The 15,596-nt window shown below is 34.3% G+C and overlaps 3 protein-coding genes across 3 annotated transcripts; 1 reads left to right on the plus strand and 2 right to left on the minus strand.

The window, feature by feature from the left end:
* Window positions 1-984: 984 nt before the first annotated feature.
* LOC128286848 (zinc finger BED domain-containing protein RICESLEEPER 2-like) lies at window positions 985-2,442 on the minus strand. The gene is made up of 3 exons (XM_053024602.1): window positions 1,820-2,442; window positions 1,369-1,726; window positions 985-1,248 (listed from the first exon to the last, which is right to left on the minus strand). The coding sequence occupies exons 1-3, from the start codon at window positions 2,440-2,442 to the stop codon at window positions 985-987; spliced, it is 1,245 nt and encodes a 414-aa protein (XP_052880562.1).
* Window positions 2,443-5,968: 3,526 nt separating this feature from the next.
* Window positions 5,969-9,141, plus strand: LOC108461252 (FT-interacting protein 3-like). Its single transcript, XM_017761034.2, has one exon. It carries the CDS (start codon window positions 6,121-6,123, stop codon window positions 9,037-9,039), a length of 2,919 nt encoding a protein of 972 aa, XP_017616523.1. The 5' UTR covers window positions 5,969-6,120; the 3' UTR covers window positions 9,040-9,141.
* Window positions 9,142-9,362: 221 nt separating this feature from the next.
* Window positions 9,363-12,590, minus strand: LOC108461253 (uncharacterized). The gene is made up of 3 exons (XM_017761035.2): window positions 12,217-12,590; window positions 10,756-11,017; window positions 9,363-9,609 (listed from the first exon to the last, which is right to left on the minus strand). The coding sequence occupies exons 1-3, from the start codon at window positions 12,391-12,393 to the stop codon at window positions 9,542-9,544; spliced, it is 507 nt and encodes a 168-aa protein (XP_017616524.1). The 5' UTR covers window positions 12,394-12,590; the 3' UTR covers window positions 9,363-9,541.
* Between the last annotated feature and the right edge of the window lie 3,006 nt (window positions 12,591-15,596).

Genomic DNA, 15,596 nt, shown 5'->3' on the forward strand with positions numbered 1-15,596 from the left:
AAAATTAACCGAATTAACCGAATTAACCGATTTAAACGATTTAACTGAATTAACCGAATTAACAAAAAAAAAGCAAAAAAATAAAAAAAAAGGCTCAACTAACCCAAATCCCTTTTTCCCACTCCCTTATAAATTTTTTGACAGCATTAACATCTTTTTCCTAGCTCTTACTTTTGTGCCTGACACTAATATATTTATAAGATAAATATATTGAGAAACTCATTTGTCTAATTGTCTCAACACATTTTCACCCAATATATATTAGTATTAAATCACTACATAATTAAAAACATTACATAAGTCTTGAAATTAACACATAATTGAAATGTAAGTCTTTAATATTCTCCATTTGTGTCCATTTCTTCTCTCCAAAAAATCTCCATTTGCATTATACCTACCAAAAATACATGTGCAAAAAATTATAATATAATAAAAGTATACACATTTAAAAAAAATCAAATAATATAAACAAATGAATAGATTGTAAGTTAACAAGAATAAGATAGTAAGTATACCCTTCAACTCACGAAAGCTCATGAATTTAGGGTAGGCTCTGATGCATTCCAAGAAAAGTCTAAACATTAAATCAATTAAATAAATAAGAGTGATATGGTAAAAAATTGAAACTATTAAAATAAAACAACAAATATACCATTTTCAATCATGTCAAGCTCTTGGATTTGTTCTTCAATCTTTTGATGTCTTCTTGTGATGATGATTTTGAATCCAATCTTGAGTACACACAAGAGCTTGTACAATTTTAGGAGTTAAAGAACTCCTATATTGATCAAGCACACGTCCCCGGTGCTAAATGTAGACTCTGAAGCAACCGTAGAAACCGGTATAGCTAACACATCTCTTGCCATTTTTGAAAGAATTGGAAATCTAGGGCTGTTCATTTTCCACCACAATAAAATATCAAAATCTTCAATAAAATCCTCATTAGCCTCAGCTAGATATTTATCCAACTCAGATGTTTTATCCTCACCACCAATTCATCTTATCAATATCACCCCAATACTTATCATACTTCTCTTTCATCTTGATGGCCATAACATTGAAATCAACATTACTATTTAATTGAGCATCTCGTAAAAGAATATCAATTTCAGAAAGCTCATCAAAAAAATTATTAGACGTGACATATGAAGTGCCAGATATACGCAAAGTAACTTCATAAAAGTGTTCCAAGAAATCCCTCAAGTTTCTAACATTAGCCCAATCATCCACACTAGGCCAACCCTCTCCCTTTCAAGTTCAAATTTCTAAAGTTTGTATCTTGCTAGCTCCTCAAATCTCTCAAAAGCTCTCTCAAATTTAAAGCAAAGTGTCTAACATTAAGTAGGTTGAGTTCCATCTAGTACAAACATCAAGACACAACATCTTCTTGCACTCTATCTTTTCCATCACAACACACTTCTTAAACTTTTGTAATCTAGCTGGAGATTGTCTCACATATCTAACAGCCCCCCTAACACGTTCAACAGATTTATTCATTTCCTTTAAGCCTTCAACAACAATCAAATTCACAATGTGTGCCATGCATCTCATATGAAGATATTTACCATTTTGAACTAAACCCCCTCGAGGGTTAAATTTCTTTCTCAAATAACCAATAGCAACATCATTTGAACTTGCATTATCAACATGAATAAAGAAACAACTTATCAATCCCCAATTCAACAAACATTTCTCAATCACCATCCCAATGGACTCACCCTTATGACTAGAAATTGGACAAAAGTTTAAAATCTTTTTATTCAATTTCCAATCGTTATCAATAAAGTGAGCAGTGATACACAAATAATTAACTCTTTACAAAGAAGTCCATGTGTCAGTAGTTAAGCAAACTCTAGAACAAGAACTTCTCAAAAGTTGTTTTATCTTGACCCTTTCATCTAAATACAATTGATAAACATCCCTAGTCATAGTAGTTCGTGAAGGAATATGAAACCTAGGACATGCCACAAACATAAACTTCTTAAAGCCTTCACTTTCAACAAACTTGAAAGGTAATTCATCAATCACAATCATTTGTGCTAATCCTTTCCTACATGCTTCTTGATCAAATCTCCAAGTTGAAAGATGCCCTTCCCCCCCTTCAACTCCCTTTCTAGGTAAAACTAGTTGTCCTTGACTAGGGTCAACAACATTGCTAGGATTTTTTTTACATGAACCAATATGATATTTCAATGACCCTGTACCATTTTTTTTCACATCACAACAAAATTCCTTTTGACAATAATTACATTTAGCCTTACTTGCACCTTCACTATTAATAATCTTAGTGAAGTGAGACCAAACTTCTGACCTTTGAGGAGTGGCTTTTCTTTTCCCAGTAGTCACATTTGCTTGGCTTGAAGCTCCAACACCCGAATTTTCAGAATCTATCGAAGTAGGAGGTTGAACACTACCCTTAATAGATGTTGGTTCAGTGGACATTCTACAAGAAAAAATATATAATAAATTAAAATACATTTATAATATTAAACATATTAGAAGTTTGTAAATTACAGCAATAAATAAATTACAGCAAATAAAAATATTTATTTTATATTGCAAAATAAATAAAATATAAAAAACGATTCAAGGATATAACTCCAAAAAGAGGTAAGTTTGAGTCTCATATATTAGAAAATGAAATGGGGTCAATGAATTTCGTTATCAATAATTTAATGCTCTAAAAGGGTAAAAAGAAAATCTAGGGTTAGAATTCAATCACTTAGCCTTGTTTTAATGCGAAAGTGGATGGATGCTTTTAATGTCATTACATGTAACCGAAAAAAAGACTTGTTTCACATTTGTTGTAAGGAAATCTATTTTACTTGCCCTAAAAGAAAACAAAGCATTTATTTTACTAATTCTATCAATTTCAGTTTCCAATATGGAGATTAAAACTAGATGAAATGCATTCTTTTAAAAAATTAAGAAACTGGGCTTCATAATATGAGCCAAGCTTGAGTTGAAATTATCAAAACTAATACACTCAAATGGCTTATGCACCTAATCAATTTTTTATTATTTTTAATCAGCACTAAAAATATCATTTTAACTATAAAACAAAATATGAAAAAGGCCCTCAAGTATAAATAATCAAATAAGGAAATTAAGCACATTTTCTACAAACCAAACATGTAAAAACAGACTGAAACTATAGAAATATAACTCAATTGAATATCTTGACAAGCTTATTACATTTACATAAACCTGTAAAAACATACATATATTATCGATATCTCTACGCCCAATGAACTCAGTATATATTATCCGTATAAAATATTTATACTTGTTAAATAGAATACTTGTTAAATAAAATTTATAATTAAAATTAAATAAAATATTGGTACAATTAATGAACCAATTTTCATGCTTATTTAAAAAGAAGTTGGATGTGGGTAGTTGCATATATGGTATCACAATGATGAGTTTAATTAATTGAATGAAATAAATTATACAACAGTCGCAAAAAGAGGAAATGAGAGATGGACAGCAAGCAAGACGCAAGTTAAATGTCGGGTTAGTTTAGGCTGGATTTAGTAGTGTCTACTAAGTACTAACTCTAAGCTTTTGAATTCTTATAGAGAGAAATAAGGACTCCCGTGATTCGTCTAGAAATATTAAGAAACAAAGGAAAGTGAGGTTAAAATATTCTTCTTCTATTTTCGTTATCCTTCATCTCTTAGTCTTACCTATCGCTTTCTTTGGACCAGCCGAACAACACCTTGTCCTTAGCTTCGACGACAACAGCAGCAGGTTGCAGCCAGCCGTAGCTCCAGGCTCTAGCCTCCAGCAGCAGCTATGATACTTTTGAGTTTTGAAGGTTTTGGCTTTTTGGAAAATTTTGAAGGTTTTGAGAGATCTAAAATTTTGAATTAGGGATTTTAAAATTGAAAAGTTGGGTTTCTTTCTTTCTATCGTCTGTGACTGAGTGTGAGTAGTGTAGAGGTGTTTTAGTTTTACTAAATTTTTACTTTTAGATTTTTATTTTTATTTTTTAAATTATTTGTATTGGGTAATTAAGTTAGGTAATTGGGTTGGGTTGGGTTGGCCATTGGGTTTAAATATATTAGATTGGGCTTGGGTAAATACTAAATAGTAAATTATTTATATATTATTTTTTTGGTTAACCGAATTTTTTCGGTTAACCGACCTGTTTCGAACCGAATTAACCGTTAACCGAAAATTTAACAATTTATTAACCGACCCCCGACCAAAAAAATTTGGTTAACCGACCGATTAACCGAATTCGGTCGGTTAACCGAATTTTTTCGGTTTTACCCGAATTATGCACACCCCTAATAAAGGTAGATGAAAACTTTGTGTTTTGGTTTATTTGGTTGCTTGGTTTGGATATATTTGTGTGTTGGATGTTTGTTTGCAGGTTAGTTATAAAAAGGGTGAGAAATGTGGCCTTAAAACGGCCTATTTCGTCCACATGGGTAGACACACGAGCATGTGTCTAGGCCGTGTGTGACACACGGTCTGCCCCATGGGCGTATGATCCGGTCGTGTACCCCCTGCATCTTAATTTAGCAAAATAGAATGTCTAGAATTGGCCACACGGGATGAGACACGGACATGTGTCAGGGCCATATGAGTGACACGGCCTTGGAACATGGGCATGTGCCCTGGCCGTGTGAAGTCTGCACCTAACTTATAAAAAATCATAAAAATAAAATCGACCATACTTCCTCGCACTCGAGCGTGTGATTTGGCTGTGTGACTACCATTTGATGCTGATGTCATAAATAGAATGCACCCTAAAATCGACACGGCTTAAGCACACAGGCTGTGACATGCCACACAGGCGTGTCCATTGACCTACATAGGTGTGTGCCCCTAAAACTTCAAAATTTTTCTAAGTTTCATAAAATTTTCTTAAGATCTTGGTTTAGTTTCAAACCGATCCCAATGTATGTTTTGGGCCTCGTAAGCTCGATTAAGGGACAATATGAATGTTGTGCAAAAGTTTTAATTCGGATGCAAGTTTATGACTCGGAGATGCATGTATGTTGTGATATAAGTCCGATAATGCCTCATACATTGTTTCGGCGTCGAATACGGGTAAGGAGTGTTACACACAATCTAGTAAAAATCTATCTATATATATATATATATATAGGTAAGATAATAAATTTAATGGATATGTATATAGGAGGGATCAACTTACAGTGTATCGTAGGTAAATTGGCTTTTTTCGCACCACTGCTTTCTCCTTTTTGTTTTCTCTCTTATTAATTTATCAACAAATATTTTAATAGTTCTAACTGTCATATTTTTTATAATCTATTCACATATATCATGTATGTCAAAATTCTTTAATTAAAATGTTTAACTATTTGATTAAAAACTTTCCTTGTTAAACATATATTGATAAATTATGTATTTTGGATGGATAAAAAGATATTAAACTTATTTGAAATTGATAAATACAATAATAATGATGAATTAAATATTAATTGTATAAAAATAATATATATAATTAGTTCAATAATTTTAAAATAGTGTTGTTATAATTAAAATAATAAGTTAATTTTACTGTAAAAATAGTTGAACGACTGAATTATTTTGAGGGAAGACAGACGCTCCTGCTATTGTAGAAAATTTTGAACGCAAAATTTGGTTACTTCGGCATAGTTTCCTTGGGGGAATGGATTTTGAAATTAACGTGCACTCATATGGTCTCAATTGTTAAGGAAGGTCCTCCGGCCGTTAATAAAGTCATCCACCCACCACTGCCTCTAATTTTGTTCGTTCAGTCTACTTTATTTATATTTTGGCCTTCCATATTTTAGTGAAAATGATTTTCGAAAATTTATTTTTGAATTTTTTTTAATAAATTTTAGTGTTTAGATAAATGTAGGTAAAATATTTTATGTTATTTAATATATTTGACTGCATTTAAAAAATTCCATCAAAATGGATTTTATTTATTTATATTAATTGAAAAGCACCATTCAATACGGTTCATTTATCATGGCTGAGTCGTTCACGCTCCACTCGCTTTCAATTTGAAAGCCTCCCTTTATAAACCCTCCTACCAGCGCTCTCAAAACACCAACGGCTCTCTCTCATTTTCTAGCTTTATTGCTTTCTTTCCACGACCCCTCCAAATAAAAAATGGCAGAAAATTGCACCAGGAAGCTGATTGTTGAAATCTGCAACGCCAATAACCTGATGCCCAAAGATGGGCAAGGAACAGCTAGTGCTTACGCTATAGTTGATTTCGCTGGTCAAAGAAGAAGGACAAAGACCAAGTTCAGAGATCTGAACCCTGTCTGGGATGAGAAGCTGGAGTTCCTGGTTCATGATATCGGTTCAATGGCCTCCGAGATTTTGGAGATCAACCTCTACAATGATAAGAAAATTGGGAAAAGAAGCCATTTTCTCGGGAAAATCAAGTTGGCTGGCACTGTTTTTGTTAGTGCCGGAGCTGAGAGTCTTGTTTATTATTCCTTGGAGAAAAGGAGTGTCTTTTCCCAGGTTAAAGGTGAGATTGGTGTTAAAATTTTTTATGTTGATGAAGAAGCTGCTCCAACGTCGGCGGAGCAGAAAGAAGAGACAGCAGAGGAGAAGCCACCGGAGGAAGAAAAGCCAGCCGAGGAAAACAAAGAAGAAGCACCCAAAGAAGAAGAGAAACCAAACCCACCGCCGCCAGAGAGTAGTAACCCACAAGACGCCGTCGCAGCTTCCACTTCAGAAACGAATCCAGCGCCGGAAGAGGAGAATAACCAACCATTGGCGAATAAAGAAGAGCCGCCAACAGAGACTGCTAAAGACAAGGCAGAAACAGGAAAAAGTACTGAACTTATCATCAACAACCTCGAACTCCGATCACTCTCCGGCGACCATAACCGTATGGGGTACGATCTCGTAGACCCTATGCCATTTTTTTACGTCAGAGTCGTAAAAGCAAAAGTAGCCAACAAAGAACCGGCTTGTCCTCTTCATGCCAAGATAGTCATAGGCACTCATAGTATCAAAACCAAAACCCAAATCGACAGAGACTGGGACCAAGTTTTCGCGTTCGATAAAGAGGGATTGAATTCAAGTTCTTTAGAAGTTTCAGTTTGGACTGAAGAAGGGAAAAACGAAGAAGCTCCTTCATCTTTGGTGGAGAGTTGTTTAGGAACGGTGTCGTTTGATTTGCAAGAAGTGCCGAAAAGGGTTCCGCCGGATAGTCCGTTAGCTCCTCAATGGTATAGTCTTGAATCCGAATCCGAAACCGGAAATGATGTGATGGTTGCCGTTTGGGTCGGGACTCAGGCCGACGAAGCCTTCCAGGAAGCTTGGCAGTCGGATTCGGGTGGGTTAATACCCGAAACCCGAGCTAAGGTTTACTTGTCTCCAAAGCTTTGGTATTTGAGACTAACGGTTATCCAAACCCAAGATTTGCAGCTTGATTTGGTATCCGAAGCTAAGGTTCGGAGTCCTGAGATCTATGTTAAAGCTCTGCTTGGTGCTCAACTTTTTAAAACCAGTAGGGCTGAAGTTGGGTCAGCTTGGAATGAGGATTTGGTTTTTGTGGCGGCTGAGCCATTTGAGCCGTTTTTGGTGGTCAAAGTTGAAGATGAGAGTAACAGGCAGTCAGTGGGTGATGTTAAAATCCACGTGTCAAGCATCGATAGGAGGACAGATGACAAAACGGAGGTAAAATCAAGGTGGTTCAATTTGATTGGAGGTGAAAACAAGCCTTACGCAGGGAGAATCCACGTCAGAGTGTGTTTAGAAGGTGGGTATCACGTGCTTGACGAAGCTGCTCACGTGACCAGTGATGTTCGAGCTACGGCTAAGCAGCTAACTAAGCCTCCAATTGGGTTGCTGGATGTTGGGATCCGAGGGGCCAACAATATATTACCTGTCAAGACCAAGGATGGTCCGTGTGGAACCACCGATGCTTACGTGGTGGCCAAATATGGACCCAAGTGGATTCGTACACGTACGATTCTTGATCTATTTAATCCTCGTTGGAACGAGCAATATACGTGGGATGTATATGATCCATGTACGGTACTTACTATAGGCGTATTCGATAATGGAAGGTATAAGGGTGATAAAGATGTAAGTATTGGTAAAGTACGTATACGGTTATCGACATTAGATACGAACAAGGTGTACCGAAATTCCTACACCCTCACTGCATTGTCACCTGATGGGGTTAAGAAAATGGGTGAAATTGAGATAGCCTTTCGATTTTGTTGTTCATCATGGCTAAGCCTAATCCAAGCTTATGGGAGCCCAATGTTACCAAGAATGCACCATGTTAGCCCATTAGGTCCAGCCCAGCAAGACATACTGCGTTACACGGCCATGCGCATAGTGACGGCTAGGTTAGCCAGGTCCGAGCCAGCTTTAGGACAAGAAGTGGTTCAATTCATGTTGGACAGTGATACACACGTGTGGAGCATGAGGAGGAGCAAGGCAAATTGGTTTAGGGTTGTGGGGTGTTTATCACGTGTGGCAAGTTTGGTACGTTGGTTAGATGAGATTCGCACGTGGGTTCACCCTCCAACTACGGTTTTAGTTCATGGGTTGCTTGTAGCCGCGGTCATATGTTCGCATCTAGTGCTCCCCACGACATTCATGTACGCCTTCTTGATCCTAGCACTAAGACTTCGTTATTGTCGACGGATCCCATACAACGTGGAGTCGAGACTCTCATATGTGGATGTTGTGAGTCCCGATGAGCTGGATGAAGAATTCGATGAATTCCTGACCAATAAATCATCAGATACTATACGAATACGATACGATCGTCTACGGGTACTAGCAAGTCGGATTCAAACATTGTTAGGTGATGTAGCAGTCCAAGGGGAGCGTTTAGAGGCATTGTTTAGTTGGAAGGATCCAAGAGCTACAGGCATCTTTTTAGTGTTTTGCCTATTTGTTTCATTGTTATTTTACTTGGTACCGTTGAAGGTGTTAGTGTTAGGCGCAGGATTTTACTATATCCGCCACCCTAGGTTTCGAGACGACATGCCATCCCTTCCGATCAACTTCTTCCGGCGACTACCGTCGCTTTCTGATCAAATTATGTAGACTGAAAAATTTGATACTTTATTCATATTTTATTGGTGTAACTTTTTTATTCATAAATATTCATATAAATTCTGATAAATAAATAATAGATGTTGTACGTAATTATTTTGACATCATGTTTTGAGTAGCTGGGCAAGGTGACCGTTGGCATTGTTAAAGGCAAACTAGGCGCGCTTGCATTTGGCCACATGTTTTCATTTAGTAATCACATGTTGGTAATTTAAAAATATAATTGTTGATTAGATTTCGAAATAGCAAAAATAATTCCACAATAATTATTATTTTATAAAAAAGATTCAGTAATTATTCAATTGTGTATAATGTTTTAAGTTTAAATCTTATTATAATTACTTTTTATTGATTTATTATATATAAAAAACAGGAATATAACTTTAAGTATATAATTTTTCAACGTTATGAGAAGATAGAATGTATAAACAGATATATGTAAAAAAATGAAAGGCTAAAACAATTTTTCCAAAGAGGTGAAGAGTCCAACGAATTATTCGGATCCTAGATGACCTCGGCCACCACATTCCAAGCACATTATATTACCACTTCCTCCGCAACCTGAACAGTAACAAATTCCATACGTTATTATTACAACATTTCAGCAGAGCATATAAACATTACAGCAAACCATGCTAAAAAAAGTTTGAACACATGGAACCGAAAGCTTAATCTAATTGATTCATATAATCACTTTTAAAAGAGGCATCTAACAAGTCCGGGATTCGAATCCAATGCATACAATCCCTACCCATAATATTAGACTGTGATCTGCTTTGAAGCAGCAAAAAGAACACATTAGGACACATAGGGCACGAAGCTTAGTTCAGTTGATACATGCTGTCACATTTAAGAAGTCCGCATCTAACAAATGCGGGTTCAAATCCAGTATGTAAATCCCTTCCCATAATCATTTCCTAAAAGAACAAAAATAAAAACTTAGGGCATATGTAACCTGAAGTTCTATCCAGTTAATTCATGTTTCATCTTTAAGAGGCGATATCTAACAGATTTTTGGGGTTTGAATCCAATATCATCAACATCTTCTCTTATTCACAAATCGCAGCCTCCTTTGAAGCAAAAAATAAAAATCTAATGACTCATTATGTTTAAGGGTTTAGAATGCTCAGCTGGCCCTCAATGTGATAGCAACGACCAAGGGAGTTTTGACAAGCTATTGTGTTCTACAAATGTCTATCATAACTGGATGAAAAGAGACGTCACAGAAACCACAATCACAGTGTTAATAGGTAGAGTAGTCCAGCCAATCCATGTGCATCAACTTTAATATGAATAGCACAGTTTGTTTTGCCAATGTAAAAACATAATCCATTTCACCAAGAAGCACTGAGAGCCTTAAGGCAAGAAATGACCTATAGATACTCAATATAATTTGAAGTTTTGTTAATCTAGAAGCATCAATGCAAAACCCTAATTTTACTTTCTTGCTTTCCCAAGGTATCCACTGGAGCGAGTCTAGTGATTAATCCTAATTTAATCATTTCATGAGAAACCTTCACATAATAAAACAGTTTTTAAGGATTGTATTTAGAACTCCATCTGTTTTCATGCAGATTCAGGTTTTCGGATTGAGAATAGTTGCCTTTTATAGTAATGCAAAATAAGTACATGAACAGATGTAGGACATTGACAGCATAAAAATCCTTATACAAACAAATAAAATCATTGAAGAAGAATTAACTTTACCTAGGCAGCGGACTTTGACAATGATACCCTGGCTCTCTAGTATTGAGTCCACATATAATCCTGAACCAGAGCATGTGGTACAAAGGACAGCACCTTTGGCCAGACAATCAGTGCAACGGGGGTTATCTCCAACTAATTTTTCAGCCAACGATACCCCAACTGGTTCTTCAATTCGCTCCTCGGGGATAGGCTTGTCATAACAAAATAGTGATTCGAGACTGCTTCTTCGTCTGTGTGCATCACCCACAGCCCTTGCCTCAGCCTGATACACGTCATAGACAACTTATTTAATGGCGCATCAGAATCAAAATATTCAGACAACCCGACAGCACAATTATCTTAACAGTATCAGATATCAAAGCGACCACAACAAAGTAATCTGATAATGATTTTCGATGAACCTAATAAAAGCAACACAATAAAAAAAAATCAACAAGTTTTTCAAACAATAAAGGATTAGTTTGATTGGTTCTATTGCTACTTGCATTTTACTATTCGCATTTGTAAAAAGCTTCTAGAATGAAAAAAAGTCTAAATAAAATTCAAAAGTTGGTTAAAAATGAAAAATATAGTAAAATTTAGTACCATTTCTAAAATAGTTCTATACAAAAAGTAAAAACATTAACTTCTTTATTGGATTTCTTATTTGTTTAAGCATATTGTTGGGGTTCCTATCCAATGTGTCTTCTGTAATTTGGTGTTTACCTTTCTTACTCAGATTGAGCGTGAATGTGTGATACAGGTATGTATCCGACACAGTATTTTGTAAAAATTTCAAAGTTTTTGCACGTATTTTGAATAACCATTGAAAGGGTCATGTCTCTATAGGGACCTATGTCCGAATAAGCCTACATTTTTCATGTATTTAAAAAAATCTTTGAAAGGACCATATCCCTATAGGTACTTATTTCTGAATATGGATCCGACATGGTGCCGGACATTGGTATTTCAAGAAAAATGTAGTAGTCGACATAACCGGGCATAGAAAACAAAAAATGCAACATCCAAATTGTAAACAAGTTTAAATAATTTTTCAATGGGCAGCCGCTAGTTAGACCAAAATTGCCATTGCATGTGTGTTTCTAAAGGTTAATGAAGATTAAATAAGAGCACTATTATACCTTCTTAAAGCTTTTCTTAATGCATAAAAATGGTGAAATTTAAAGTTCAACATCTTAGAAGTAGAAGTCTAAATAAAATCAGAACAAACCAAACAAGGAAAAAATATAAATTGAAAAGAAATTCACATACAATAGCATTTTTTAGCAGGAAATATTCACTGTGATTCAATTAGCAAAAAAAAAATGACAGAAACTAAAATTAACAAAAAAAAAAGGTTCCCTTTTCATTCTACAATTCTTCAACTAAGAAAATTTAGTGAACGCATCACAGCTTAATATGAATATAGATAAAATTTATGAAAGAAAAAGTGTGAAAGGAAAGAAATGGAACTAAACTAACCCCATGAGAAGAAGATGATGATGAAACAGAGCCATTGGAACAAACAGCGCAGATTTTAGAGATCGGGTAGTATCCATTGGATCCGAAACCATAAGAAATTTTGTGAACTTTTTTCAATTTTGGTGTTGAATTTGTGGGAAATATTGTTGGAGACGAAATGTTCAGGGCTAACTCCATTGTATCCCAAGCTTTAAACAACTGATAATAATTTGAAAACAAAAACAACAGCGAAATGAGTTTCTTTGATGAAAAGTTGGGAATTGGAGAAATGGGGTTTTGAAGTAAATTAGAAATTTTTAAAGAGAGCTTCGATGAAATCGAAGAATTGTTTTGTTGTTTGGGTGACTCTCGTTGTTAACGATGATGTTTGGTGGAAAAAAAGGAGGTTGGATTATTCCGGTCTAAATGGGTCGGGTATCGGGTTGGGTAAAAACAATTGGAAAGAAAATAGAGGGAGAGAATTATTTTGTTAAGTAAAAATTGGATTATATTATAAATATCTTATTAAGTGGACGTCTGTTGTGATAAATATAAAGTTTTAATATAGTTTAAATAAATTATATATCTATATTTTTATACTTCTTATTCCTATAAATAAAAACTTTAATAAAATATTAAAATTATCTGCTTGATCAATAAATTACATTCTCTATTGCTTTCATATTCTCTCCATCTCTTTTATATTATAACAAATTAATGATTTTTAATATTTTATATACATATTTTAGTTTAAAATTTTTAATATTGTTTTTTTAAAATAAGAAATTAATTTTAGTCCGATAATAATCCATATGTTATTAATATTTTATTATTAAGCGAATATTTAGTAAGATGAACATAAATTTAATGAACTTTAAAATTTTAATAATGATTAGAAGTAAAATACCATATCATGTATACTTCTTATATCTATAATTTTCCTATTTCTTGTTGTTTTATTCTTTTTCACACTTTCTGCCAATGTAATTTTAACCCTTTCTGATTTCATCATTACTTTTAACCTTTTATTTATTTTTCAATAACCCACCCGGGTAAAAGAAATATAAATCCTATTGATTGGCCTCAAGTATTTCAGATTGAAAAACGACATAAATGAAAATAAGATCATAGATTAAGGCTTTGTTTACTTATGCACTTTTAGTTTAAAAAACACTTTTGACTTTAAAATTATACTAAGCAAGCATCTTTTGCTTGAAAATTTTGACTTTTAAACAACATTTTTACTCATATGAAAAAGCTAAATCTTTTAGCTTTTCTTAGCCAAAAGCATTTCTGAACTCCATTTTTCTTCTTCCTAAAACTCACGATACTTCGATTTTTTTTTTTAATTTTCTCTTTCAAAGTTGAAATTTTCTGGTTCTCCCTTCTCTTTTATTTTCTTTATTCCTTCCATTTTCTTCAAGGTTTTTTATGCTCCCTCTCTTTCTTTTTACTCTCCTAATACCATCTTCTTATTTCAACTCCCCATTTATTTTTTTCAATCTTTTTCCCATTTCAAAGTTAAGCTTTTCTTTTGGTTGCTATTGAGTTTGGTTATTCAAGTTAACTTTATCATCTTACCTTTGATATACTTAGATCTTGATTGGGAGGCGGAATTAAATTATATATTTTTATGATAGTAAAAATTTAATCTTATCATTTTAATAATCTATATTTTTATAAATTTTAAAGGATTAAATTAAAATTTTATCAATTTGGGGGCTAAAGTGTAATTTTATTATTATTAATTTAAAATTTTATAAATTATAAAGAGTCTAAATAATAAAAAAAATTATTTTAGAGAGACCCAGGACTCCTGCCAACCTTTTCTGACTCCACCAATTTATTCAAATTATACCATCCATCACCATTTTTTAGAATATCATTAAATACGAATACATTAGATACCACATCGTTACCTTTCCTTCTTTAATTATATGTTCATAATCATACTCATACAATGTTATCACTCAATTGCTTCGAGATTTCTAAAATAAATGCCCCAAGAAATACATAAAAAGTTATTTTTCGAGTTCATATATAAACACAATATGCGGGGAGCAAAGTCACTTTTGGTAACATTTTCTCGATGAAGAGGAGCCTTAGCAATAGATTGAGAAGGATTCAGGCCTCCCTTGATCAAAGCGAATCATCTTATCTAAGGCAGTTGGAAATTCAGATCAGATCGGAATTAGAAGTAGTTTTGGACTGGAAAGAGTCCCCCTAGTGTAGAAAGCATGGTGTGAGTCGCTTGCATTTGGGGGCCAGAATACTAAATACTTTCATAACCAAACCTTAGGGAGAAGGAGGAATTTTATTGGTGGACTTAAGATTGATCATGGTGAATAGTGTCATAACAATGAAATTTTGAAAGCTGAGGCAGTGAAGTTATATGTGCAGCTATACTCCTTGGAGGATTTGTTATTAGAAGAGTTACTTTTGTATTTTGAAAGATGAAGACATTCTGGCCTTGGACAACAGTGTTTCGGAGGAGGTGATAAAAGCCTTGTTCAGCATGGCACCCTTAAAGGCCCCAAGTATTGATGGGTTTCAAGTTCATTTCTTTCAATCCCAATGGGTACTTGTGAAGGATCAAATTTGTCAATTGGTTCTGTTGAGCATTGGCCTGCAATGCAACATGTGACCAGCAGCAGCTCATCAAGCAGACCAACATTGGAGCTGAACTGAGTACAATAGCTAGTTTGATTCATTTTGTTTATTTTGGTCCAATTGTAACTTGTTCAAGTTGACATGTAACTTGTAACTTGTTATTAAAGTTAGTAGGATTAGTTTTTTATTTGAATTTTGATGTAACAGCTGGTATGTCAGCTTACTTTTGTATGTAATTCAAAGATTGTATTTGTTATGAATTAGTGGGAGCAGTTACATTATTAGGTAACTGTCCAATTCTATGGAACTTGTTTATATTTTTCAAATTATCAATGAAAAATTAGTGTTGTTGTTTGGTTTTCTTCTCATCAAACTCTCTCCGTTTTTTATTTTTGCTTCAGTTCTTCTTTTGCTTTGTTTAACTTTATTTTGCTGCTCTTGTTCCAATAAATGGTAATCAGAGCCTGTCATCTTTGAGGGCCTCTTTTGTTGGTTGCTTTATTTGAGAAAACAAAAGCTCGAGAAGAAAGAAATTGAAGCTGTTGAGTTGTTTCAATAAAATGAGCTTTACTCTACCTCCACCATAAGTGTTCACTAGAGAAAAGTATCACATTTAGGTGGTAAAAATGAAGACATATCTCAAGGCACAAGATTTGTGGAATGTAGCAGAGAATGATGCTGGACCACCTCCATTGAATGCCAATCCCACGATTACTCAAATAAGACAGCATAGTGAAGAGAGTACTAAGAAGCATAAAGTATTGGCTTGCTTACAAAATGGGGTGTCTGAT

This window comes from Gossypium arboreum, chromosome 13, assembly GCF_025698485.1.
Source record: "Gossypium arboreum isolate Shixiya-1 chromosome 13, ASM2569848v2, whole genome shotgun sequence".
Lineage (NCBI taxonomy): Eukaryota > Viridiplantae > Streptophyta > Magnoliopsida > Malvales > Malvaceae > Gossypium > Gossypium arboreum.